This window comes from Cheilinus undulatus, linkage group 17 (genome assembly GCF_018320785.1).
Source record: "Cheilinus undulatus linkage group 17, ASM1832078v1, whole genome shotgun sequence".
NCBI classification, from domain to species: domain Eukaryota; kingdom Metazoa; phylum Chordata; class Actinopteri; order Labriformes; family Labridae; genus Cheilinus; species Cheilinus undulatus.
The window spans coordinates 8889065-8915369 of record NC_054881.1 but is presented as its reverse complement, the minus strand read 5'-3'; the positions used below and the strand labels follow the sequence as shown (position 1 = coordinate 8915369).

The 26305-nt window shown below is 39.5% G+C and overlaps 1 protein-coding gene across 1 annotated transcript in view; it reads right to left on the bottom strand.

Moving 5' to 3' along the window:
- Nucleotides 1–502: 502 nt before the first annotated feature.
- The window catches only part of LOC121524664 (homer protein homolog 1), a 40386-nt gene continuing 14583 nt past the window's right edge, over nucleotides 503–26305 (bottom strand). The window contains exons 2-9 of the mRNA XM_041810105.1: nucleotides 11952–12108; nucleotides 8387–8518; nucleotides 8189–8281; nucleotides 6216–6358; nucleotides 4410–4569; nucleotides 4223–4333; nucleotides 4056–4136; nucleotides 503–2082 (exon numbers count right to left, since the gene is read on the bottom strand). Of these exons, the coding sequence (XP_041666039.1) occupies nucleotides 1894–2082; nucleotides 4056–4136; nucleotides 4223–4333; nucleotides 4410–4569; nucleotides 6216–6358; nucleotides 8189–8281; nucleotides 8387–8518; nucleotides 11952–12108 (1066 nt within the window). The 3' untranslated portion in view covers nucleotides 503–1893. The remainder of the gene's footprint in view (nucleotides 2083–4055; nucleotides 4137–4222; nucleotides 4334–4409; nucleotides 4570–6215; nucleotides 6359–8188; nucleotides 8282–8386; nucleotides 8519–11951; nucleotides 12109–26305) is intronic.

Genomic DNA, 26305 nt, shown 5'->3' with positions numbered 1-26305 from the left:
AGGTTAAAGAAATATGGAAATGGAAAAAATCCCCCCAAAAAATCACTTTATATTCTCTAAAATCCTTGGTCTCAGCTGGTCAGGACCCAAAATTGGCTCACAAAGCCATCTCTGTGGGTTGCACATACATGCCTAAAAAGTCAATAATGTGCTTTTATTTTGAAGGGCATCCCTGTTTTGCTGCAACTTTTGTTAGATTGTTAGGTTAGTCAGAATTACCCCATCATTCATTACAAACACTTAGTTATGATTGAAAATTAAGAAACTTTGGTAAGCCTTTGTTGATTAGGCGGTGGTGGTGGGTCCTCCTGATGCTAGACCAGCTGAGACACAAAGCTTGAAAACATACAACAAGCACTGAACTCCTCTCACCCCTTAAATTGATGTGTAAAATTTTTAACCCCAATCAGTGAAAGAACGAAACGACAGCACGATTTCCATTTGGTTTTGTTTTACTATAAACTCAAAAATTACAATTTGTGTTTTTAAGCATGTGGTAATAATAATCATAATAATAATAATAATAATAATCAACATTTAAAAGTCTTATTCAAATGATTTTTTCCTCTTGAAGCTGTAATAGTCAGAATTTTCACCGCAATAAAGTCATTCAAGTCTCTTCAATGAACCAACAAGCCCTTAAATAGTGTTCTTCAGGTGTACGTACCTTAATACTCCTCATAACGACGCTGTATTTTTGGCAATAGTAAATCCAACCAAAGAAGAAAAGAACTGCTGTTTAGCTACCATTGATGCATCTCTGTACCAAAGGCAACATCTGCAAAATTCAAATCTGTACAGGAAAAGTGTTATTTGGCAAACGAAAAGAAGATTCTCTTCAATATATCCCACGTCCGTTCATAAATAGTTCAAAAATATTGCCAGTTTTTCCAACAGAAACAAAACTGCCTTAAACACTCACGTACCAGACAATAAAAAAGAGATAAAGATCTTTGCTCGTGTACAATTTCAGTAACAGTGAAGTAATAAATTAAGAAAAAGAGGATTCAATCATTGCACTTCAAGTCAAAAACAAGAAGGGTAAAGATTCACTCACACAAACTCCATTTTTACAAGTGCACTATCAAGTCGTAATCTTTAAAAAAACGTGTAGAAAGAAAGACCGTCGAGCAAAACGCCGCTTTGCTTCTGCTTCAAACAAATCAGAGAGTAAAATACCTGAAAGTGAGAGTGAGAAGTGTTGGTTTTCCCTCTGAAGCTCCCTTTTTGTATTGCTCATTTATCGTAGAAGAATAGAATAATAAGACAAAGTCCTCACCGGCTCTTCTTTTTCTTTTTTGACATTTGGCAGTTCATCGGTGGAGTTCAGTCACTGGAGAAACTTTTTTCTCTTCAAGACATTCGAGTTCAAACAAAACCTCAGAGACCTTCTCAAGTAATTATTTGGCTGACGATGACGCAAGGAAGAAACAATCGCCGACTCCCGGGCGACTGAAAATGCACCAAAGCAAAGCTTGAAAACGTCTTGATGATTGAAGAAGCAAAAAAAGTAAAAAAGAAAAAATCTCAGGTCTGCTTAAATGAAACGACATTCAAGAGACGAAATGAGAAATCAAAGTTTGAGATTTTCAACGTGTTGTGAGAATCGTTCCGGCGTGGAGCGGAGGGAAGGCATGGTCCAAGCGAAGCGTCTTCACTTGTTTGTAAACGTGATCTGTAGCTTAAAAACGAGAGTGTACCACTAATGCTGAGTCCCGTGTAAACAAACTTTTACACTTATCGTACATGTGGGTAAAAAAAGAATTCAAGTCGTCGAGCGTGTCGGTGAAGGTGTGAATCCAACGTGCAGGTGGTTTCTCCTCGGAGTGCTGGCTGCAGTGACGGTGGTCTTGGATTGTGGGTTTCTGTGTGTATTTTGTGTTGGTTGTTTCTCTAGCTGCCCTCCAGCAGTTTGGCGAGTGCGTCCCTCAGCTCGGTCAGCTCGAAGATCTTGCTGTCCAGCAGCTCCAGCAGCGAGCGAAGGCTCTTCCTGAAGTCTTCCTGCTCCTGCTGGCTGCTCTCCAGACGCTGCTCCAGGTCGCTCAGCTGGGCCTCCAACGTGGCGTTCCGCGACTCCGAGTCCTGAAGCAAACAACACCTGTTTAGACTACAGGCTTAGGTAAATCTAAATAGCTTTAAACTGAGGACTTACAAATGAATTAAACAGGTTCCAGAGGTGGAAGAAGTACCAGACTATTGTATTCAAGTAAAAATACAGTTATCTAGTTAAAATTTACTTACTCTATAAATCTACTCAAGCACAAGTAAAAAGTAAGCCTGAGTACTGAGCAGCTAATTTTGATACTCAAGGGCTTTCATAGTGAAATATGGCCTGTCCTTAATGTGCAATAGAATTTTTATCGTCTGGTGATGATCCATATGCAGATCAAAAATCATACGCCTAGGTCAAAAGGTGTGCGAGGGCAGAATGTTTAAAGGTGTTATAAAGGACAAAATCAAAATTCAGAGGAGGGTATTATCAATTACCAGAAGGGGGCAAAGCCCTGCCCTATGGTGGAAACTCACAGTTTACACAACTTTAGATCTCCATCTTGTTCAGAGTAAGCACAAAAAACTGGAGACAATCTGATGAAATCTGTAGGTGGAGTTCCTTTAGATGTGACAACAGTGATGCTGCCCAAAACAGCCAAAATACAACCTTTAAAGGGGACGTGCAAAAATCACTTTTTCAGGCTTTCAGGCCTGTCTACAATCCCCTCAAGTACCAGAAAAATAAATTCCCTCCCCCCCCTTCTTTCTCCACCTTTCAGAAAATGTGTGCTCAAACAAGCCGTTCTCAGATTTTCTCCTCATGATGTCATGTGGGGAGTTAGCACCGCCCCAAGGTTCTGTTGGCGTTCCCTGCTTGGAAGAAAGTTCTGCCCTCCTCTCCTGAGGATCAGGAGAACAACATCAATTAAGCCACATCATTTCCTGAGAGGGGCGTGGTCAGGGGTGGAGTCAGACAGCTCTTTAACATTTAAAGCTACAGACAGAGAAATGACTCATTCTGAACAGGGCTGAAACAGAGGTGTTTTCAGAGATGCAAAAATCCAATACTGGAGTTTTTCAGCAACAGGACTTCACAGGCATGTTTTGGAGACCTCTGAGACTAATGTAAACTTGTCTTAAAGGGGTAAAACATGTCCCCTTTAACTGATTGTAGTGTGTTTCCTGTACATACTAGAGGATGGTCCCAAGTGACTTCATTTTGTCTAGACCTGATACATATTTGTACTGATTTTCATGCATGTTGCTCTTACCCAGTCCCCCATGGGGCCCCTGTGCAATGGAATTGCACAATTCCACCAAAACACAAAAAAATCCTCTGGGAAACGATTTTCTGGAAGGTTTTTGGGACTTTTTAGGCATTTCAAGGCACCCAAACAAGTCACAAAGTGCTGGAAAAATAATATCTTAGAACGCCCAGAGATACAAGAGGGTCCTCACTCTGAGGTCAGGGCTCAGGCCCTAAATATGGACCTCCTACAGGGTTTTTTATTATAAGGTTTGGCCAAACCTTAAGTACAATGTAACAGCGGTTTTGGGAGGAAATATGGAATCATTCTCTTGCCATGTGCACGTACTGACTGTCATGTTTGTGAAAGCCAGACGACTGTAAAAGTAGTGATTTTAAAAACTACTCAAAAAAAGTACAAGTACACAAAAAAGCTAATCAATTACAGTAATATTTTACCTCCCACCCCTGCCAGGTTCAAAACAAAACTCTCCATTTAATCACTGCAGTCTTTATCTTCCCTTTTTGGACATCATTGTCTAACATCTGATAAACGTTTTATATCTCTGGGAACGAAGGTGTTCTTTCTTCTGAAGTAGCACCGTTCATCTAAAGTGCATAGATTATGAATCTAAAGTTTCCTCGTGATGTATGGCATTACATTTCTCAACAGCAGTTTTATAAACTATCACCAAATCATGACCATCAGACTTCCACAGGGTTAAAGTTTACCATAAAAGAAATGTACAGAGCTTTAACATTGGATTTTATTTGCTTTTAAATGATAACCCTGTCCAGCTGCAGGTGTTTGACTCACCTTTAGTCTCTGAGTGAGGACGTCTCTTTGAGACTGGAACTCGTTGGCACTCACCACCTCTGCTTTCAGTCTCTCCAACTCCTGGAGGTGACCACAGAGAGAAAACACACTCAGATAAAACCAAACATAAATTTAAACTTTATGACTCTGTCACGCCCTCGTGGTACCTCCTCCTTGGCCTTCAGAGCGAGCTCCAGCTCCTCTATTGTGTGGTTGAGTTCTGTTTTTTGGGATTTGATCACAGTCGTTTGGCCGCTCACACACTCCAGCTCCGTCACCTGGGACATAAAAACATCATCACCACTGCACTGCAGAATACTAACCATCATAGTTCGTAATGTTGTGAGCTGGTACCCGTTTATGTAGCCGCTCTGCCTCCTCCTGATAGGCCGCTAGCTGCTGTTTCCACTGCTTCACGTTAGCCGTGGACTCCAGCAGAGCCGCCGTCAGCTTGGCGTTGTTCCCTTTCAGCGCTGCAAGCTCCGCCTCCCAGTGCTTATTGATGCTGGAGGAACTGAAGAGTGGAAAACAAACAACAAATGAGCCAGAAAATAACAGCTACAGTAAACTATCATCAGTACAGGCTGAACTAAACAACTCCAGTCTCCGTAACTTCAGCTAAAAGCAGCTCAGACTCTAAATAAGAGGACCTGCTGCCTCTCAGATGTCACATCTGCGGCCGTCTACCCATAATCCTCCTCACTCTGTGTCTGTTTACTGTAGGAATACTGACTCACTTCAGATCAGGAGGAGAGGGAATAGTCACATCATATCAAAAAGTTCAGTAAGATTTCTCTTTGGTTTTCATTCAACTTTACATGTCGGGCCGTATCTGATCAAAATGACTCAAAATCAGCCACAAAGTCAGTATAGTTGCTGTTGTGTTACATCATTTATTTAGCAAGCTGTAATTTTTAACATCCCAATAACTTTAGCAGAAAGAAACGACATAACTGTCATTCCCCCATCTTTCAGCTGCAGCTCTAGTTTTATTTCCACTCCAGCATCACACTGCTGCTCCACTTCTACAAACACCAGTAAACGTGAATAATGACTCCTGCTGGGTCACTCTTTCTGCCTCATTTAGTCAGCACTGAATTAAAAAATTTAATTGATCACGTTTAGCACTTTGAATGGCCTCACTCCAAATTAGTTAAAACAGCTACTGACACCATACGAGCCTGATGTTCTCTCTGTAGAGCCTCTTACTGTGGATTATTCTTTCCAATGTGTCCCACATGTATTTCATCAGATCGTCTCCCATTGTTCAATTTAGTGACCTAGGGTTGATCGTTTTTATGTTGTTTAGTTCAACGGTTCAAATACTGGCATGCCTTGAGGCATGTCTAGGTGCACTATGGGAATTTGTACAGCTTTACATTATTAATGCAGCTACACAACAAAGAAAAATGCTCTTGCACATGTTAAAGAGGCTGTTTTGCATAAACTCTGCACATGAACATGCTGTGCCTTGGATTCCGGCTTGAACTTTGGTTTGCCTTGGGCCAAAAAGTTTGAAAACTACTTGTTTAGCCAATAATAAACATTAAACTTGAGGACTGAAATGACTAAAAAGAATAAGTCTCCATTTGCAGGCAGTTTTTTAAATTTTTGCCACATAAATGACTTTGTCAAATATTCCTGAAATAATTATTATCAGACTAAACATTTCACCACTAGAGCTCACTGTTGACATAAAAATATCCCCTGATATTAGATATTAGTACATCCATAAGCTAAGCTGCATTTCTGTCATTATTATGGTCATTTTTCTAAAAAAAAAAAAAACACACAAAAAAAGAAGCATTTAAGAAATTCTAATTTCTACACGATTTTAACATTTTTCTGGAGCATGGACATGCCCTCAAGTTGAAATGTTCTCCTGTCATTGAGTGCTTTATAATTAATAGGCAGTATGTGTCTCGTTTGACTGTAATGCTTTAAAGCTGTCTAGAGGCTCAGAGGGAGCACATTAATGATGAATGAATGAATCGACAGCAGCTGCACTCATCTGAGCTTCACTGTGCCAATTTCATTTTAAATCAGCTCTCCTGACAGACGCTGACAGACGACTGGAGTCCCTTTTCACTGCTGTATGTTATGAGTTCCTCATCTGAATAGTAAATGATAGGACGACATTTGGTGATTGATAATGTCTACCTGTGTGAAAAGGGCAATGCATTCTGGGAAGGCTCTCCTCTGGCTTCACTGTGATGGGATGTTTCCGGTGTGACTCTCTCTTCTTCTGTACCGTTGATGCTCTCTGGGGTCATCGGGGACAGCAGATCGCCGGGTGCTGACTCCTGATTGGACACAAATTATGTTGTTAGGACAGCGTGTTCAATCTGTAAAGCAACAGTTAAGGGAACAAAAGGTTTATTCTCTTCAGTGCTGATGCTGTTCAATGAGAAGATCTAATCTGTACGCTAAATATGAAGCTAATGTAAAATACTAGAGTTAGCTTAGCTAAGCATATAGGCCAGGATATTGTGAGGTATCAAAAGTAAAAAATACATATGGGTCAGTAAGCACATGTCAAATAAAGCTGATCTGTTCCCTGTATTGTGACACAAATGAGGAGAAGAAGAGGGTGGTCTGAGGGGGGCTGACTTGGTACAAGGGCTGATCTGGTTCTATATGGGGCTCAGGATCATGGAAGAGGGGTTCAATGGAAATCTGGGGGGAGTTTATATCAAGATTCAGGTTCAGACTGGGAAAGAAAAAGGGCCACTGGAGTCAATAAATAATTTTTCCAACTTTTTACCTTCTTTATAACAGGTTTGTTGACTGATAACAGACTCCTTCTTACAGTACCGCTCTGAGGAGGTAAAACAAGCCAAGAGGAGTTAGCTTAGTGGCTAAAGAAATGCTCAGTAAAACAAATGAACAAAAGAAGTATTACAGCAAGACTTCTGCTGACATCTAGTTGCATTACATTAATCACTTGTTCACCAAGGTTAGCTTTGTTGGTTTATACAAACTAAATTAACTTTAAATTCAAAATAATTCATCCTAGGACACATTCACAGTAACATAAAGCTAACCTGGATGACTGGGAGGCTACTTAAAGGGATAAAAGATTTAATGCTTTCAGCTCACAGTATAAAAAACAATAAGATATTGGTCATACTTTTCCTGCTCAAGAGAAGACAGCAATGCTTTGTTAGCAGTTGCAGCAGGAAAACAACAGTAATTTACAAATGCTACTTTCATTTTTCATGCTAACATTCTTTGGATATCAGGGAGTTACATGTAGTTAAAAATTTAAGAATTAATTCCAATCACTGTCACCTCCACCCCAGCCTCCTCCTTTACAGCATAAAGCTTGTTTCACACTCATATTCAAATTCATGCTAATATGGATTAATTGCTTTCGAACTAATCTTATTGAACTCAAAGTGCATTGTTATAAATGTATCCATCCATATGGGGGTTTCTACCCATGCATTCCATGGAAAGTCGAAACCTTCTGCTTGACTAACACAGGGATCATCTTTAGAGCAGAGTCTTCTCCACCAAGTAAAACTGTATATCCATTTTGCAATAAAATGGTAAAATGTATGAAAAACTGCCCAAGAAGGTATAAGTAAGGACACTGCTCTCAACAGCTGCTGAATGAAAACATCTAAGAATGCAGTCAGCTGAAAGTCATCAGTTAACACGGTCACTCGTTGAACCAAAACACTGGGAGTGTTTAGTCTGAATTCATAGGAAAATTTTTAAGAGATGGACAGCAGAAAGTGCTGGTAATGCATTAATCTGACTTCCTAATATCAGACTGAGATGATCTGGTATAACTACTGATTAATTATGATAATATCATATTAATTCTGATACCAGAGTTAATGTAACAGTAACTTCCTAGAGCGTTACCATGCTTGTAGTTTACATCCCACACATCAGGTAGTTTCATACAGCCTGAGCTCTCTGGTTTTCCTTCCAGTGTTGTCCTCCAGTAGCATGCGTTGTGTATTATCAAGTATACTTAAAGTTATACTAATAACGTGGGCAGACACCCATGCGATTCCTAGTTTAAACAGCAAGTTTATCTCCACCTTCGTGGTTTAGGTCATCCACATAGAGGCATGTTTGGTAAGCGTGAAGGATTTGGTGGTGTTGGTGGAGTTGTTTACCTGAGAGGGCGTGCTGGTGAGCTCCATTTTCTCCTGAGACTTCTCCTTTGCTAACCGTGCCGCCTCCTTGAACTCTACAAACTTATCTGCAAACTAAACACAACAGTAAGAGGTAACACCACAGCACTTCAGCATGTTTGACAGAGAAGAGTTTCATAGTGAATCAGTTTTTGTTGGTTTTGGAGGTTGTGTCCTTACTTTGGTTAGGTGGCTCTCTGATGAGAAGCCGAGGCCGTACACAGTGTTAGCCCGGCTGTCGGCCCACTGGCCAAACTTCTGGGACGTCTTTGTGAACGTCATGTTGGGGGTGATGGTGCTGTTGATAATGGCCTGTGGAGGACAAACCAGACAGAAACATGTTAGAGACTGATGCCTGTGGGGAGGGAAGCTGGAAGCCTGATATCTACTGGGAGCTGTAGGATGTGATTCTCTGTGCGCTGTATCGACGTGGGATGGTATTCCCACTCATTGGTAAACAGGAAACAGTCAATGAGGACTTCTGAAGTGAGTCCAGCTGGCTGTAATGTTATTGATCAGTGTGGGAGGACTCGCTGGCAGGGCTGGGTGAGAGGCAAGCACACATGGATATGAGAGTTTATGGATTTAAAAATAAACTCAAACTTGCTTAATCAGTTTTTGGAAGGTTTCAGCCACATTGTACAGTTTCATCAGCACATTTTCTTAGTTTTATTGGCCTGAAAAGACGAGGATTTTGAGCACTTTTGCAACCTGTTAATTCTTAACAAGGGTCGTGACAGTACCAGGATTTTGAACTTCAATATGAAACTAGAAAAATCAAACAGTATTGTTACCTTTTCGATTCCAAAGCAACAAAAACAAGTTCCAGGCCCTTCAATAATGGTTAATCCATAGTTTTCAATTGCCAATAAGAGTAAGCAAATACCCACACACTGTCTTAACTGCACAAAAACATTGGTAACATTTTGGTACTGTACTGCTGCCAAAGTTTTCTATATTTTAGACTGTGTCTCCTCTGCTCTCTGTGAGTTGTAAGAAACATAAACATACCTTCTGCATCTTTATAAGCAGCCAAAAGGACTTAGAAACGGTCAGTATTTGCCAACCCGAGATTTTGAATGGAACACAGCTGCTCTTGCATGTTTACCATTCAGCAAAACATTTTTTAAGCAATTCTTACCAGTGTCTTGATTTTGGGAATCAAAGACTTAATACGCAAATGAGTGCCACAGGGCAAGGAGACAGCTCCACAGTGCTTTTTTTGTCAAATACACTGTTTAACACTGTTATATATAAAGTAATATGTAGGAGCGCATGTACAAAATGACTCCCTAACGTCCAGTGAACTATGTTAATGAGACACATTTACATTTCCCAGGAGTTTATGTTTTGTTGCTTTCCTGTGCAAGTATTCCAGTGAAGACCAGTAATTAAAGGTCACATATTTTACCCCTTTGGGAGAAATTTATATTGTTTTCAGAGGTCCCCAAATCATGCCTGTGAAGTTTGTTTCTGTCCAGTATGCACTCCAGTATTGAATTTTTGCTTGTCTAAAACCCCTCTGTTTCAGCCCTGCTCAGAACGAGATGTTCCTGTGTCTGTGACTTTAAATGTTAATGAGCTGTTTGACTCTGCCCCTCTGAGGAAATAGATGTGGCTTAATGGGTGTGGCACTGATCCTCCTCTCAGCTGGCAGCAGAGAGGACTTGCACTTCATAGTTTCAGCACAAGGCGGAGCTACCATGCTAATTCTGTGAACAACATCTCAATAAGAAGAATTTATTAGTGTGTTTTTTGTGACTAAACTAAGACAACACTGTACAAACTAAAACTATTGGTAATCAGAATAATAACGTCTTGTTTCCTAACTCAGCAAAAAGCAGCACCAATAATATCCCAGGGGCTGAGGCAGTGGCAGCTAGGGCCAACCAGGCCCCCCAAAACCTGGAATTGATTATCTATTTGCCTTGTTAGCCATTAAATCGAGCTTTTAGCATTGGTTCAGGCAGGCTATGGAGTCAAACTCTGCCCCGATCAGCTGATCTAATGCAAGCCCTCATCAGCTGACGGCCAGCGGATTTACCCTAAGCACGCTATTGACCAATCGCTCTCATGCTGCCTTATTCAGATTGCTCTTGCCTGGCCAGGCTCTGCTGCTCTTTCTGCAAACTGCTCATGCAACACTCCTCCACCCCAGCTCCTCCTTTATTCTGCTTCCGGCTTAATCAATGTCTTATAACTCACCTTGTGGATATCAATGTGGCCCCAACATCCTTTTATATTTCTGTATGTGGCGCTCAGTGGAAAAAGTTTGGACAGCCCTGATTTAGGGTAAGATACAGCTCTACAGCACTACCCATTTCTATGTGGTGAAGAAATTGTTCTATAAAGAGAAGGAATGAAAAACAGCTCTATAAGATGTTGAAACAGCTCTAAAAGATTAAATATAACACTGTACTGAGTAAAAACAGCTCTGTAATAAGTAGCTAAACTTTACTGCTGAGTACAGTTGCTGTAGCTGTTTTAATTTTGCTCATCGGGGAGTACATATTCATCATTTAGAGTTGAATAAAAACAGATTTTAGAGTAAAAAACAACTCTGAAAAAATTTCTCTGCAAACAGAGGGATTTTACTCCAAATAGACTGGGACCGAATGCTACATTACTCAGAGTAAAATTTCATTTAAATGGAGTAAAATTTACTCAGGAAAATTTGCTGTGTAAAAGGACAAAAGAGCATCTAATAATGAATGTGTAAATTTTGGGCCTTTTTTCTCAATACAATTAACATTTCAATGCAGGACATGTTTAATATGACTTTAGTTCTGCCTATCAACCACACAAAAATCTGAGCATCATTATGTGGGCATGTGGGATTGAAAAGTTTCAAAGTCTCAGAAATTCTGACAACCTTATCCTCAACTCTGACACGGGTAAAGAGCTTAAAACCAAACTGAGACTTGACTGAGACAAGCTGAGCTTTTGTGTCGGGTGTATTTTGAGAGCGGCGTCTCGGAGACTTATCTTGACACACGGTTTGAGCAGTTTCTCAAATCCCAGTCAAAACCTGCCATTTTCAGCGTGTAGGTTTCTGACACACCATTGTTGACGTGTTTGCCAAGGCAAGAGGAATTTTTAAAAAACCTAGACAGGCTGTTACAAGAAGGACAATTCTGTCTAAAATTGTGTGACCAAGGAGACACAATCTTCACTGGTACAAATGTTTTCATCTTCACTGCATTGTTCTCAAGTTTTCAGCATTTTTCACTTTTTGATTTTGAAGAGAAACTCAGCCAGAGAAAGAGAAAAATGTCACAGTGTTGTCTGTCTCTGTTTGTTGTCTTTTCTCTGACTTTTTGTCGTCTGGATGATAATGTCCTCCAGCACCAACCCACCCAGTCTCTGCTATTTCCAGCAGAACACAGCAGAACTTGTTGGTTCAACAGCAGCATTCTCTCTCTGTGTGAGAGGCTCTTACATAAGTATGCTAACTCCACCCCTGCACCTCTCTCCAGACTAAAATAATCACTGCCACATAGATATGACAGACCGACCGCCCCTTCACAGCTCAGCACAGCGAGGCCAGGTCGACGCAAACAAGTCTGACAGTGTGAGGGGATGCATTAAATATGCATGTATTATAATAATTGGTGGTCAAACTAAATTGCTTTATGTGGGAGAAGTTAAAGGAAATTACTAATTATGTGGTGATACATTAAACTGGACAGAGATCCCATTGAAACATCCAAATATACTGTAAATACAAGCTCTGAGTAATACAGACCTTTGATCCATCCAGACTGATGATTCTGTATACATTCCTAGTACTGTCGAAGAAATAGGAGACAGTGACAGCATGTTTACTGGTGGGAACCCAGTTCTTCTTGGTGGTGGGGTCGATCTGGAAGACGTGGGCTCGTGTGCTGAAGATAGGCTGCTCTCTGTGAGAAGAAAGGGACAAACAAAAGAGAGAAAAATGTTAGTTTGAAGGCAAAAGCTGTAAGATCCCCTCAAATGTACAGTATAACTGAACAGCCTAGTGAAGACAAAACCTTTGCAAACGCATGCTTTAAATGTGGCAAGACAAGGGAAAGCCCCATATAAAGTTCACAAATACACTGGTAATGAATCGTTACTGAATAAATGCCTGTTAATGTGCAATTTCTTCTTTTTTTTTTTGGTTAATAAAACACAAGTTATCCTGTCTGGAATTTCAGTGTTCACTAGAATTGTACCAAAGTTTAAAAAAATCTTGCATTGTGCACTCATCTTCTGGAGAAAATGCCATTAGAGCTAAGACACTGGTTTGAAGAAGGGTATAAGCAGTGCAAACACATGGATTAAAACAAGCCATTCTGCAAACAAAATGAGCCCAAGCCCTGTTTGAGACTGGTTGTGTGTTTGCTGTGTGATGACTGCAGTACGTGTCCATTCTGGCTTGCACCATCCAAGCTTTCGTACCAGGCGCATGTGTGCTGGGTGTTGGCTGAGTGTCACAACCCAGTCTTTCTGCAGAAATTTGACCTCAGTAATCTCCTTAAGGTGACTTTTTCACTGAATAACTGAGCCGGGAAAACTTCAGAATAAAATCATTCTGTACAAATGAGGGATTTCTCCACAGAAATACAATACTGGACCTTTACCTTGAAAAGCACAAATGGAAAGTATAACCCTGTTTTTTATCTTGTCTGTGACATGTTCTACCAATGTTGACATACATAACTGCTAAACTATGGTAAATATGAATATCTTGCTCTTTCTCAAAGCCAAGGAAGGATCCTCAAACGGACATTTTTGAAGGATATTACATCATTGACTGCCATCAGAGGACTGTTACAGTATTGAGGATCCTCAAAATTTTTCCTTCAAACAGAGGATTTTCAAGGGTGCACATATGTATTCTCCACTCACAGGAATTATCCACAATCCTATGCTTACTGTTCTCCTTCTCTTCAAAAATAAATAAATAAATAAATAATTAAACAGCACAAAATCAGACGGAAGCTGGCTCCTCAAGTGCTGAATACACTACAGTCCTGTTTCTAATGTGATCATCATTATTTTATGGAATCAAAGTAAAGCTGAATGGGTAAAAATAGTGCCACAGAATATGATTATAGTATAAAGTTATACTGTATGATGAATATTATTACAGGATCATATTATATGCTATGATTATGTGATGATATGATAGCATACTAGACGGCGCTGGGTAAAAGTACAAGTTGTTAGTGCTCCTCCCATCTGATTTCTGCTGCAGCTGATATATGGGTGCAACCATTCCTACGATGTACTCACGTACACTCACTAGACTGTTCCAAATTTATATTTAAACCGCAATGTCCACATAAAATGTCTGTGCCGCACTCTGCAATGCTACGGTTTTGCTCCCACCGAAAGTGCGCTGTGCGCTGTGCAGCCGTGATCAGCAGGCAGGGATCATTGAAGAACTGCAAGTTCACACAGGAGTAGTATGTTAACAGTGGACTATTTTACCTTTTGGCGTTAATTTCCAATCTATTCCAGCAGGAGTCCATGATATTATTGCTTCCGCTGTTAGGAAGTTAAAAGGTTAATGTTTGCTTAAAGGATCTGTGGTTTTATGTAAAATTCTTTGGCTAAATGTCCTCAAAAGTTAACTTTTCCTCATCAATGGCGCCATCGTAGCGTTGTGACCCATGCTACGCTTGTGACGTCCTGTCTAGAGCTTTCTCATCTACAGGAATTGATGCGGTTTGGCAGCAGTCGTCGCTGAAAATAGACCTGCAGTGTATCTACAGCGAAGCACAGCGGAGTGGCGATTCACGGACGGCGCAAGGTCAGAAGAAATGCTCTGATTGATTAGACAGGGCGCAATCTGTTCCGCAGTACGTTTCGCCAGCGGATCGCTGCACAGATTCTGTATGTGGAAATTGCAGGTAAGAGTTTCCAGGGAGGACTCTGACCTCGCCTTCGAGGAAGCTGACTCAGGAGGATTCTTCCTACAGAGGAAGAATCCTGGACTTTGAGAAACAGCTTCTATTTAAGATTCCCCTGATTATTTCGGCTTTCAGACACAGGCTTTCTGAGAGCCCTCTTTTGTTAACATGCATGCTGAAATAAAAACTGAGCCATGACGCAGCCGTTAAGCTGTCACCACGCACCCAGTTTGAAATGATTAAAAGCCATGCAAAAAAAAAAATCAACTCGAACTCACGGTAGGTCAAGGAAAAAAGTTCACACAAAAAAAATTATACACCAATCAACACAACCATTCAAGTCAACCAGTTCAGGCTGACCTTAAACTAAATTTTAGGTCCAATCTGCCCCCACTGACAATCAGAGGGCGTAGCCTGATTAAAGGCTGGTTGCAATGAATTATCTGTCCAAATAATACTGAAATGTGTATCAATATGACCATTTTACTGCTCCTGGACTTACAGAAATCAGCAGAAATTATTGTTTTTGTTGGTTTTCAGAGTTGGTTAGGCTTTGAAAATCATCTAGGGTGTATCCAGCTTCAATGACTGTAGGGTCAATTTACTAAAAACTTAAATCCCTAAAATTTCCTTATCCCAAGGTTTATTAGGGTTCATCTTCTGGTCTATCAAATGCATATCCATCTTGTATTACTGCATTTCTCTAAAGAAGTGGAGCCTGTTTTTTAAAGACAAAGAAACAACAGGCTCCATCCATCAGGGACGATGAAAGCAGTGCGGATATGATTTTCACTGTTATTTTTTCAGTTGTCATGACATTTCACCAAGAGTGTAAACAACTGTTTGTATGAAATGTGTGAGGCCCTCAGTGTGAGCAAACTGCTGGAACAGCCCGACTCTCTCCTGCCAAATGAAGGAAGTGGAAGTCTGAAGGAACGCCATGAATCGGAGGAAGGTGAGAGAAACAGCATCCCAGATCCCAACACATCCATTATTCACTGGTCTGCTGTGTTGCTACACTACCAGTGACTTGATGAGGGATAAAAAAAAAAAACACCCACAAGGCCTTCACAGTGAGAACAAGAGTGTTAATGGACAAATGAACACATCACCAGCTCCCCTCTTCACATGTTTTGTTGTCAAGTGGCACAAGAGAGCGCCTAGTAAACAACTGGATTCTCTTTCTCGTGGAATAAACAGCTTGGTCGGGGATGGCGAAATAAAGAAAATAACATAAATCTGCAAATATTAAAATTGGCTTCATAATGTGGACCGTCTTCAATGTTCCAAAACACAAATAAACCATAACTCCATGTTCTCTTCATTACTTGGAGTTAATGAACCTCTGCAGTCAGCGGGTGATGAAGGCAGAGTCATTAAAAATGATTGATGCTCAAAATAAAACCAAAGGGAGGCTTGACAAAATAAAGCAATAGAAAAACAGACATAATATGAGGAGCCAGGCCACCTTAATGATATTTACTTTACTAGAACGCTTTAACAGCAGTGTCAGACGATGGGAATGTGAGCAGAGAGGAGAGTTTTATTAATAATAGGGGTGCTATGAATTAATGAAATGGTGTTATGAAGGCATTAACAAGGTGCAGAGACGTTTTCCATGTTCAACAGTTTTAAAATAAGTTATGTAAATTAATGCATAGAGTAGACAGCTTTAAAATTCATCACAAAGACACTATAAAGTTTTGAAGAAACTGCAGGGAGCGTACATGTAGATCAGAGGCTCATATTTTATCTAAAGTTTAGTGGAGTTTAGCATCTAGAGCAGTGATTCCCAACTTTTTTTCCAACCTAAGAAAAGCCAAGCCCCTCTAGAGCCCACCTGAAAAATTAAACATCAGTTTTAATTGTTTCATTGACACAATCCCAACATAATAGGCCAACTTATTTCATAGGATCTTGCCAAAATAGACAACATAAGGGCCACTCTAAAAAAAAAAGGAGTATTTTCAAGCAAAAAACCCACACATTTTCAAGTTTGAAGTAGTAAATTTACAAGATAAAAACTTTAAAAATTTCTACTTTAAAAGCCATACAATGGTTGTAAACCAAAACTTAGAATTTTTGGATCATAAAGTCAAAAATAGCCAATTGCATGGAAGAAAACCAAACCAGATGAAGCTTTACTCCTTGCACAAGTGCTGCAGTTGAGAGCCTAATCCAGTGTTACTCATCCCTGCTAAACCAAAGAGCCGAATGATTGAAAAAACCTTTGCAAGAGCCACAATCAGCGGTGAAAAGTGGCAAAAAAAAAGGGTTAAAGTGGCAATAAAAATAAGTTAAAGGTCACAAAAATGTGTCAAAAAGCAGCACAAAGTGGCAAAATGGGTGAAATAGCGGAAAAATGGGAAGAAAAAGAGCAGAAAGTGGCAAAAATGGGTGAGAAGTGACAAAAAAATGAGTTACAGCAGGCAAAAATGAAAAAAGCGGCAAAAACATGTCACAAAAACGAGTGAAAATTACTTAAATGGGCAAAAAGTTGGGACAAATGGGCAAAAAGCAGTTAAAAGTGGGAAAATATAGGCAAAATGGGGGGAAAAGTTGCATATAATGGCAAAAGGCAGCTTAACTGGGCAAAAAATTATAAGAAAAAGGGAAAAAAAGTGGGCTTAAGGCAGTAAAAAATGGAAAAAGGGCCAAAAAATTGCAAACAAGGGCAATAGAAATATACAGACAAAAAAATAAAGGTTGACAATTACAGCCAAATAATAAGCTTGGGAAACAAACTCATTAATGTGACGTGCAATGGATAATTTCTGAGGTCAAAGTTGACCTTTTCTAAGGTTTTTTTGGGGGAATAATACTTCAAATTAAGACAGAAAATCAGCCTAAAATAATCAGAATATTATCATCATCTGGACTTCAAAAGACATTTCAAAGCCTGACCATCAAGGTGTAGCTAGAAACTTCTCTGCAATGATCAAGAGAAATGCGAGGAACCTGGACTTAATCTCAAATGTTTTTACAAAGGCTCTGAATACTTATCAATGTAATATTTCAGTTTTTTATTTTTAATAAATTAGCAAAAAAAATCTTACATTATGTTTTCACTTTGTTATGATGGGGTACTGAGTGTAGTTTAATGAGAATAAAAATGAATGTTTTCAACTGTAGAATCAGGCTGCAAGATAACATTTTTTAAAACGTGAATGAGGTCTGAATACTTCTCTGAATCCACTGCGAAAGAGCAAAAAATGGTTTAAATGACTCTCATTCTTGGTCATCATGACACTTCCTACACAACTGTACACTTCACACTCTACCAAAGTAACACAGACTTGTGGCAGCAACCACTTTTAAATCCATTAATTATTAATACTGTTATAATACTTTAACAATACTTCAGTGTGTCTGTTATTTCTAATCATGTGCTAACACACTGTAACCAAGAAGTAAAGGTGCTGAATAATATATTAACAATAAGAGCTCCTAAATGAAGCTTTCATCTCTGTCCACTGATTGGACAGTTGCCCCATGATTCAGGATGATGATTTATCATTTTTTTCCTCACACCCTTATGTCATCTTTGGTTTCTAAAAACCACAAGCCTACAAGAAAAAAAGGCAGTTGGAACTCAATATAAGGGATCCAAGACTAACAGGTCTCAGTCCTTGGGTGAAAACATCACCAGACACCCTAAACCAGTACAAAGGAAAAAGTGTTGGGCCTCATATATCTGGAGAAGCTATCATCCAGCTGATACTGAGCCTAGCATTATCAAAAACAGAACACTGCTCTATATACAACAAAACAGGAAGTATCACTATAGTTAAATAGAATAAAAATCAAGTTTAATAGCTGTTAAAGGTTAAGAAGAAAGCCCTGAATAAAAATGTAAGAGGTGCAACGAGACTGACAGAACTGGAGACGGGGGCGTCTTTCTTAAAACCTGCCACATGTGGGCATTTATGATCAAATCTAGCTGAAATTATGTATTTTTAAGCAGTAAAAGTGAGAGCAGATATGCTAATTTGCTTCAAAAATAACATCAGAACAATGCAGCTGAGCCCACACAGACCTGGACGACCATGGCCTCCCTGAGCACAATGACTGTACTGTTTCAGAGACGATGATTGACGGAGTCGAGGCCACGTATGAAGGTGGCAGTGGGGCTCTGCATGCCTCTCAACAACAACAACAACGCTGGTGCAGCTGCTGAGCAATGTGCATGACGGGGCAGAGATTAGACTGCTTATAAAAACAACAGGTCGATTGATCAGCGATGACAGGTTCATCTGAGTTCAGATCGATACCGCTGGGAGAGCTGGTAGGCATCCAGATTTGTCTGGCAGAGCTGCAGCTGCAAAGATACTGCCAGGGTTCGGTTTGAACACCACTTTCACCTGCATAGAGGGGGTTCAGAGTGACATGCTTGATGGAAAAATAATGTCAGCATGTTATATTTGAGGCCTCCTCCTCCTCCGGAGGAACCAGCAGAGCAAACCCACTGACACAGAGACGAGGAACAGAGGCAGTGATGCCAAAGGTGACCTGAAACCACCTGTGCACACATACAGAGATCAGCAGGGGCTGGACAGCAGCCAGGCATGGCATGGATGAAGAGGTCCTGAGGTCTTAGATTAAAGGAAAACACAAGCTCTGGCTGTCTGGTTGTACTGGTCTGAACACTCATGGAAATCCACTCTATCCTATAGGCTCATTGTTATTATTAGTTTTGCCAATAGATGTAAAGTATCTGCTGGAATATGTCCCGATTCATTTATTTCCCTTGAATGAAGTCCAGCAGGACTTATGCAAAGACAAAACAGATTTTACGGTTCAACCAAAGTTCATTGAAAACAGAAAATTAGGATTTATGTCACAGTAGGGTTGGGCAATATAGACTAAAAATCATTTCTAAGTATCTTTCAGCTAAATGGTGATACATGATATCATTTTTGGGGGCGCTTTAATTCTTTATTTTATTTGGACAGGACAGCTGAAGAGAGCATGGTTAAAATAAATCAATCAATATTGAAATCTGATTGATGACAAAATAATAAAAATAGAAGTTCTAGTAATCCAGTATTGGACAATTCTTTATCTTTTATTTAGTAGAAATTGCAGACAGTTGTGTTCTTTTTGTCACATCCACACCAAAGTAAAGGAGGTGTGGGAGTATATGTGTAGCAGTAGTTGTACTGTTTCAAAAATATAGGTCTATTTTTATATGTAAAAGGAGCATAAATGAGCCTTAGGTAACTAAAGCTAAAGCTGTGTCCCAATTCAGGGGTAGCACCCTAAAGAGAACACTTCCTTTGAAGGGTCTCGCCTTCACAGCGTGCACAGACCGACCAGAAATGACACAGAGGATTCCCATTATGTCATCAACTGTCGCAACCCTTACTTCACATACAATGTGAGTTTTTTGAAATTGGTTTAAACTGGCTACAGACCCCAGATCTCAGGTGACCCTCTTGCAGACCACTATTGGGAGACAGCACCTCTGTCAGGACGGATGTAGCTTAAATTGCCAGTACAACACATTTCCCATTTCAGAAGAAGTAACGCGAACAGTGGCTCCTTTCAGCTACTTAAGCTTTAGTTATGTAGCTAAGACTAATGTAGCTACACTAGCTACATAGCAAATGTAGCTTAAGCTAACATAGCTACATCAGCAAAGTAGTTCATGTAATATCTTGCTGTTGGCTTTAGATTACCAACGATAACTTAAGCTAATGTAGCAAATACTACTGGAGCTTTAGCAAACATAGCATAAGCTAATTTAGCTAACATAGCTTTGCTAGCTTTAGCTATGTTAGCTATGTTTTAATGTTTTCATGGAGGATGAGCTTTTTTCTGTAAGCAGACTTTTAAGTTGGCTTTATTATACGCTTTGTATACAGGGTTTACAGGTTTTTAATTTTTGACATCTGGTAGCCTAACCTGACCTTTACCCTCACCCTAACCCTCATCTAAAGTTTGATCTGAATTAGGGTTTTCTGTCCTGACAATATTAGTGTCAGAGGGCAGTGGTCTGCAGACCAGGGGTATGAGAGAGGCGGTCTGCAGCCAGACTGTCTTGAAACTTTCAGCCAATTAAGACAGATTTTGAGTTGCATGGCTCACTTGGAGGTTGGGGCCAAATTTCTGTCTGATTGTGCATCGTTTGTTATGCAGTGTGCAGATGAACATGATGGCCAACCACACCCTAACCAGCTGCTCCCAACTGGTCAGATGGATTTCTGGCATGTTTGATATTATGGTAATACAACTGCATAAACTCAGACAATAAGAGCAGAGCAGCAAACTCTCAGTGTCTGATATCACTATGAAAACAGCTGGAAAGCCTTTTTAATGTGCCTTTCCCAACTATAATAAAGGAAATACACAAGTAGGAAATAGCCCTACCCTCTGACCTCCAAATGACACAGAATATTTGTTATTATTTCACTGCTAGTTGTGTTTGGTCATGCTGTTTATGAGTGTGAGGGAGATAGTGAGTGTTTTGCTGCTTTTTGTAGCTATTGGAAGCATGAACTTACATTCTGGCAGCCTGTTCCAACTTCTCTTATACAGTGTGAGTACTCATGTCATGCGTGGCTGTCGGACCATGCAGTGTGAGCACACAGTCGTGCATCGTGTAACGTTTCAGCTGCACAATGTGAGCACAAAACAAAAACAATAAGTGAAGCAGATGATTTTGTCAGGTGCACTGCAGAAAGGAAGGGAACCTCCCTGTAACGGCCTGAAATTAACAAAAAACTCAGAACCATAGTGCAGTTTTTCATCATGTAAATGAATCTTAATGATGCTCTAACTGCAAGAACAAATGAGAGCCTTTATCAGCAGAGCTAATGGATTAACTTAAACTTAACCACCCAGGGCAGTAACACGAGCTAGAAACTTCCAAGGATCACACACCAAAAACTTCATTTCACTTTCCATTGATGGAATTAGGTCAATAAAATTTTAAGAGACAATGCCAGCAACATGAAACTTGTGCTTTGCACAGAGATACAACTCAATAAGGGTTTGCTGTGACAGCAGAGGGTGAGAGATGCTATAAGAAGCAGTATACAGAACATAAGAGTAAGTAGCAAGGACAATATAATTTTGAAAAATCTAGATAAATAAGATGTCACCTTAGACATGATAATTCCCAGTCAAAGTGAGGAATATAGGATAGTAATTTAACAATAGTATCAGATCAATATAGATGCCCTGGTATTAGATCAGTATCAGAGCAAATGCAAAAGGGTTTTTAACTGTATGCTTATTTTCCCGTTGTTTCAGCTTAAAATGTCACTGTAGGATCAAACGTCCCCACCTGTTCTGTCTGTAACTCTTATTTTTACATAATAACTTGTCCTGAACATGTCCTGGTAGATAACAGAGAGGAGCTGCTGTAAGCAAATCATGTCAGAGGAAGTGAAACATCCTCAGCTTGTCTGAGCTGGTGTGAATCCCGAGTGCACCCTCACATTATCATGGTGCCTCTGATTAACTGTGTCTGTCTTTAAATAACCCAGTCTCCACTCTGCTGACTTAATTAACACAGAAACATGACGAAAGGTTCCCACTAAGGGGAACAATAGCTGTTTCTCATAAGAGACCTGGGACTCTCCACTCCCAGCCAAGCAATCAAAGCCACTCTCACTGAAGACTGGCAGATAGACTTCTTGGGACTAAATCTATAATAAATGAAAACAGTGTTGAGATAAAGAGTTGATTTAACTGTCAGGCTTTTATTAAAGCAGCCCACTGCCTTTATGTTAATCAACAAAATACAATGGGACTGGGACATCACAGATTTATAAGGCAGAATAAGTACAGGTGTTAGGGTTTAAAGCACAAATTTGCATGGCTGAAGGTCAGAATATTACGATTAGTAAAATTGGCAATGCAGTGAGATGAATAAAAGTGATTATGTTTTGCATTTTGGTTCTTGTTTCAGAAACCAGAAAATTTACAGACGTCATTATGCTCTCTACACCAGCTTGAATCAGATAGAACTATACATTTTGGTTGGATTTGCATAAAAAATGGACGTATAATTCAACACCACTTCAAAGTAAAGTGATATAGGGCTGGATGATATGGCCTAAAATTCATATCACTGTATTTTTTGCTCTTTGCTGTAATGGTATAATAGTGTGGTATTGCAAAATGACCAGAGATACAACATTTAAATGTATATTCAGGTGTTTCAACCTCCTAAAGAAACCTCTGATGGCGTACAGCACTCAGGTCTGATCATAAGATCCCATAAACATTAGAGTCTCTCTGTGTTCACTTCTTTGTAACTGCACTATAGTTTTAAGTTTCCTTTCTCTCCTGCTGAGGTGTGTCAAGCTGCTATTAGCAACCACTCATTTCCTGATATGGAGTTTCAAAATAAAAGCGCCCAAACAAAATAACAAACAAAATAGTTAATAAAAAATAAAAATAATTAGGGATGTTCTGATACAATTTTCTCCTTCCCGATACAAAGGTGTTGGGTATCGGCTGATATCGAATACTGATCCAGTACCATTGTTGACTTCCTGGACTGACTGTGCAGACTAACAAATTATTTTAGACTTATATTTGGCTCAGAGCATGGCTCAACAAATTGAAACATAGTGTACAGCAGCTCTGTGACCCTACAGTTGTGTTTCTGCTGATTATTGAGTTTTACTGCTAAATATCAAAATAATATCAGTACAGGAGGCTGCATCACAGGCTCTCTCTCTCTCTACATTATGCTCTATTCAGCCGGCATGACGTGGTTACAGAACAGCCTGCAACTGGCTGACAGACCCTCAAAAAGGCTAAACAATATGGTGGATAGCATTCAGGCTAGTGGTAATAAACGATAGTAATTCCATTAAAATGGATTTTAAAAAATGATCAGTTTTGGGTTTACTGGTGTGGATTTAATCATTGAAGTCCCATAAAGTCACATGAGTTCCAGGCTCACTGAAAATGCTGCAGCACCATATTCAAAGGCATCCATAGCACCAATGGGAAGGCACAACGGTTAGCTTCAAGTGGACAAACAAGTGAGAGGCAATGATTTATGGTTCTAAAGTTATTTAACTTTCGCTAAACTGTGTCACTTCTTGTCGTGTATGACAGCGCTGGTCTGGAAGGCATTTTAACCATCACCTTCAGAGAGAAACTGTCATACAGCCACCATTCTCTGCTGCTGCAGTGGGTTCTTCTTTTGCTCTAAAAACAGTAGCTCATGCATGCAGTGCCTTCTGGTAGTGAAGAAGAATTGATTTCTGGTTTACAGTGCTAACAATTAGCATGGTTAAAAGAAACAATACCGATACCAATACCTGCATTCTAAGCAGTATCAGTGTGCAGATGATGTCTGACACTGGTCAGGATTAGACTATTATTATTATTTTTATTTTGATCTTAAAATTTTAAACATATTCACTGTTTCCATGTTTGTAGTTTACATCTCACACACTGTTCTCACTAGAGGCATCCCCCAGTAATGTGTTGCTGACAGGCAAGTATATTTAGGAACTGGAGGCATACATAAACACAAGATGAAAAAGCAAGTGTATCTCCAACTAAAGCAAACATTTCTTTATATATTTATCCCCCTAAAGTCTGTTTATCATGGTCACTACAGCAAATCCAATCACAGCATATAAACACTATCACGCAATGATGTCTAAATCAAACCAATAAAAATCAAAGAAAAAGCATTCCTCACAGCAAACTCTTTTTTTTTTTTTACACATGTTGAAAATGATTTGTTTTCTTTTAGGTAAGACCAAGTACTACATAACCAGTGTGTCAAGCGGTGTGAATCAGACAAAGCCTTCAATAGATTAAGTAATTACTTCAACAAAACCTTTAAAAAAAAAAAAAAAAAAAAAAGCTCTAATTACTCATTATAGCATTAAAGTCTTAATTAAAGCAGGTCATTTACATTTCAAGGTGTCAGTGGTCCACCAGCTTGGCCTGGATCAGAATCTGTCTCTGTGATGTGTGTCTCTGTGAGAGTGTGAGGCGATTGTTAGCCCATAATCCCTCTTCACAATGAAATGAACTGTAGCATTCACGTCTCAATGACGAGTGCTTTGACAGAGGAATCTGAGCGCCGATGTTATCACATCAGCAGTTCTCCACTTATGAGCAGCGGACACATTCATGGAAAAAACACAAGACACACACAGACACCAGTGTTTGCATACTGGGAAACAAAGACGAGCTCTGTCCACGGCTAAAATGTGAATGTGTTCAGATTATCTTCTAACTTTGTATGGCGTGTTCTTTATCAGGACAGGGTTCAGCTGCAAATCACCTCCTCGGGACATTCAGCATTGTCCACTGCATGCCACAACATCTAAACAAATTAAGCTGATTTATGATAAAGTTTTCCCTGATTTATAGATTAATTTACTGGTCTATTAAATTTATCAAAGTGTGCTTTATGCAAACTGCAGTTTCTCAAAGCTTATGTCTTAAAATGCCTCGTTCTAACCGGTCATACAATGTAGAGCTCAACAGTTCTTGCCCACTTTTTTGGTGGCTCTGCTTCTGGATGTAGTATTTGCCATTCAAATCCTCCATAGATATCTCCAATACCCTTCTATCAATGCTTCTGATGCATGAACCAGCCACCTGAATACTGAAGGCTATTATACATTTGAGTTGGTGCAAAAATGGCATATGGAAACAAAGATAAAAGATTGTGTACCCATTTCTTTAAGAAACTACATATTCCACAAGCCATTGTGATTCATGGCATTTGTTGTTAATGGTAGTTTTTCAAGCTTTCAAACTTTATACAGCGCCTACTACAGCCATAACATGACACTCAAAATATTTACCTCCATATCTTTATTTTACAAACAGAGAATTTCAAAACCAACACTTGGTTTTTAGGGAAATTTTATTACCAAGTGTCTGTGGGGGCACAAAGTAAACAAGTCGGCACCATTTATTTGTTTTGCTCAGACATCTGCAAAGTCAGCAATATTTTCTACAAACATTCATCCCTTTAAATGTACTCCGTGACTCTGCAAACTCTTCCTGGTAACATCAGTGCCTCAAAAGGCACTGATTAATTCTGATAACCAGGAAGCAAGCAGTCATGTGCATATGTTTCAGGCAAGTGTGGAGCAAAGGATTCTTCAAAGGACCCGATGTGCAACAACCCAGCCTGGGCCTTTTCATCCCTGGTGATACGCCTAGTGGCCATCAGCACGTTTTGGACCTTTTGGACATCCACAGCATGACCAGGGGCTCGTAACAGCCTTTCTACCCACCCGGATGGCTCCCTAGGTCGTGCTTGCTCGCCACATCCACCCCTTACTCTTCCCTGCAGGTGTGGACTTTTTGTTTTTACAAAAGATTATTTTCCCATGCTGCTGGTTATATGCAAGAGCATCCAGAGCACTTTATACATAAACAACATCTGGCAGTTATATTCATGAAATAACCACATTTCAAACATTTCAGACTAAGAAACATTTCATGAATAAAACAGAGAAAAGATCAGAGGTCTAATCCAGGATTTAATTTTGTATAGACCAAATTTAGAGATAGTTACACTACCTCTTTGGCTTTTATACCTTTAGGTAAAGCTAAGCTACACTACAGTGTTCATTTCGTCGACTAAAACTGTGACTAAAAATGTTCGTCTACAGCCTTTATTTCCATGACTAAAACTAGACTGAGACTAACAAAAATAGATCTGTGGTGACTAAAACTGACAAAAACCAAGTTTAGTTTTTGTCAAGATGACTAAAACTAGACTAAAATATAAATGCAGTTTTCGTCGGACATTCAAAATCCGTGATATTTCTCCACTCACTGTGGGTAACTCTGTCAAAAAACAAACAAACAAACAAACAATATAGCTGTATCTATTCTGCCTCTCAGCTGTAGAAAGCAGAGACCCCAGGTTTGGCAGAATGCATAGGACACACTACCATGATTTGGTACCAGATTTAAAATAAGTGAAAATGAAAATAAGTGCTTGGACTAAAAGTAAAGACTAAAATGAGAGAACTTTTTATGGACACAAAATAAACTAAAACGTTTTAAATTTTTGCCGACTAAAACTAGACTAAAACTAAAAAGGATAAAAATGACTAAAATGTGACTAAAACTAAAATGCAATTCATTTAAAGACTAAAACTAAGACTAAAATTAAAAATGGCTCCCAAAATTAACACTGCTACACTAGCTACGTAATTAACAGTACTTCATGAGCAAATGTAGCTAAGTAAGCTTTAGGAATGGGAGCTTA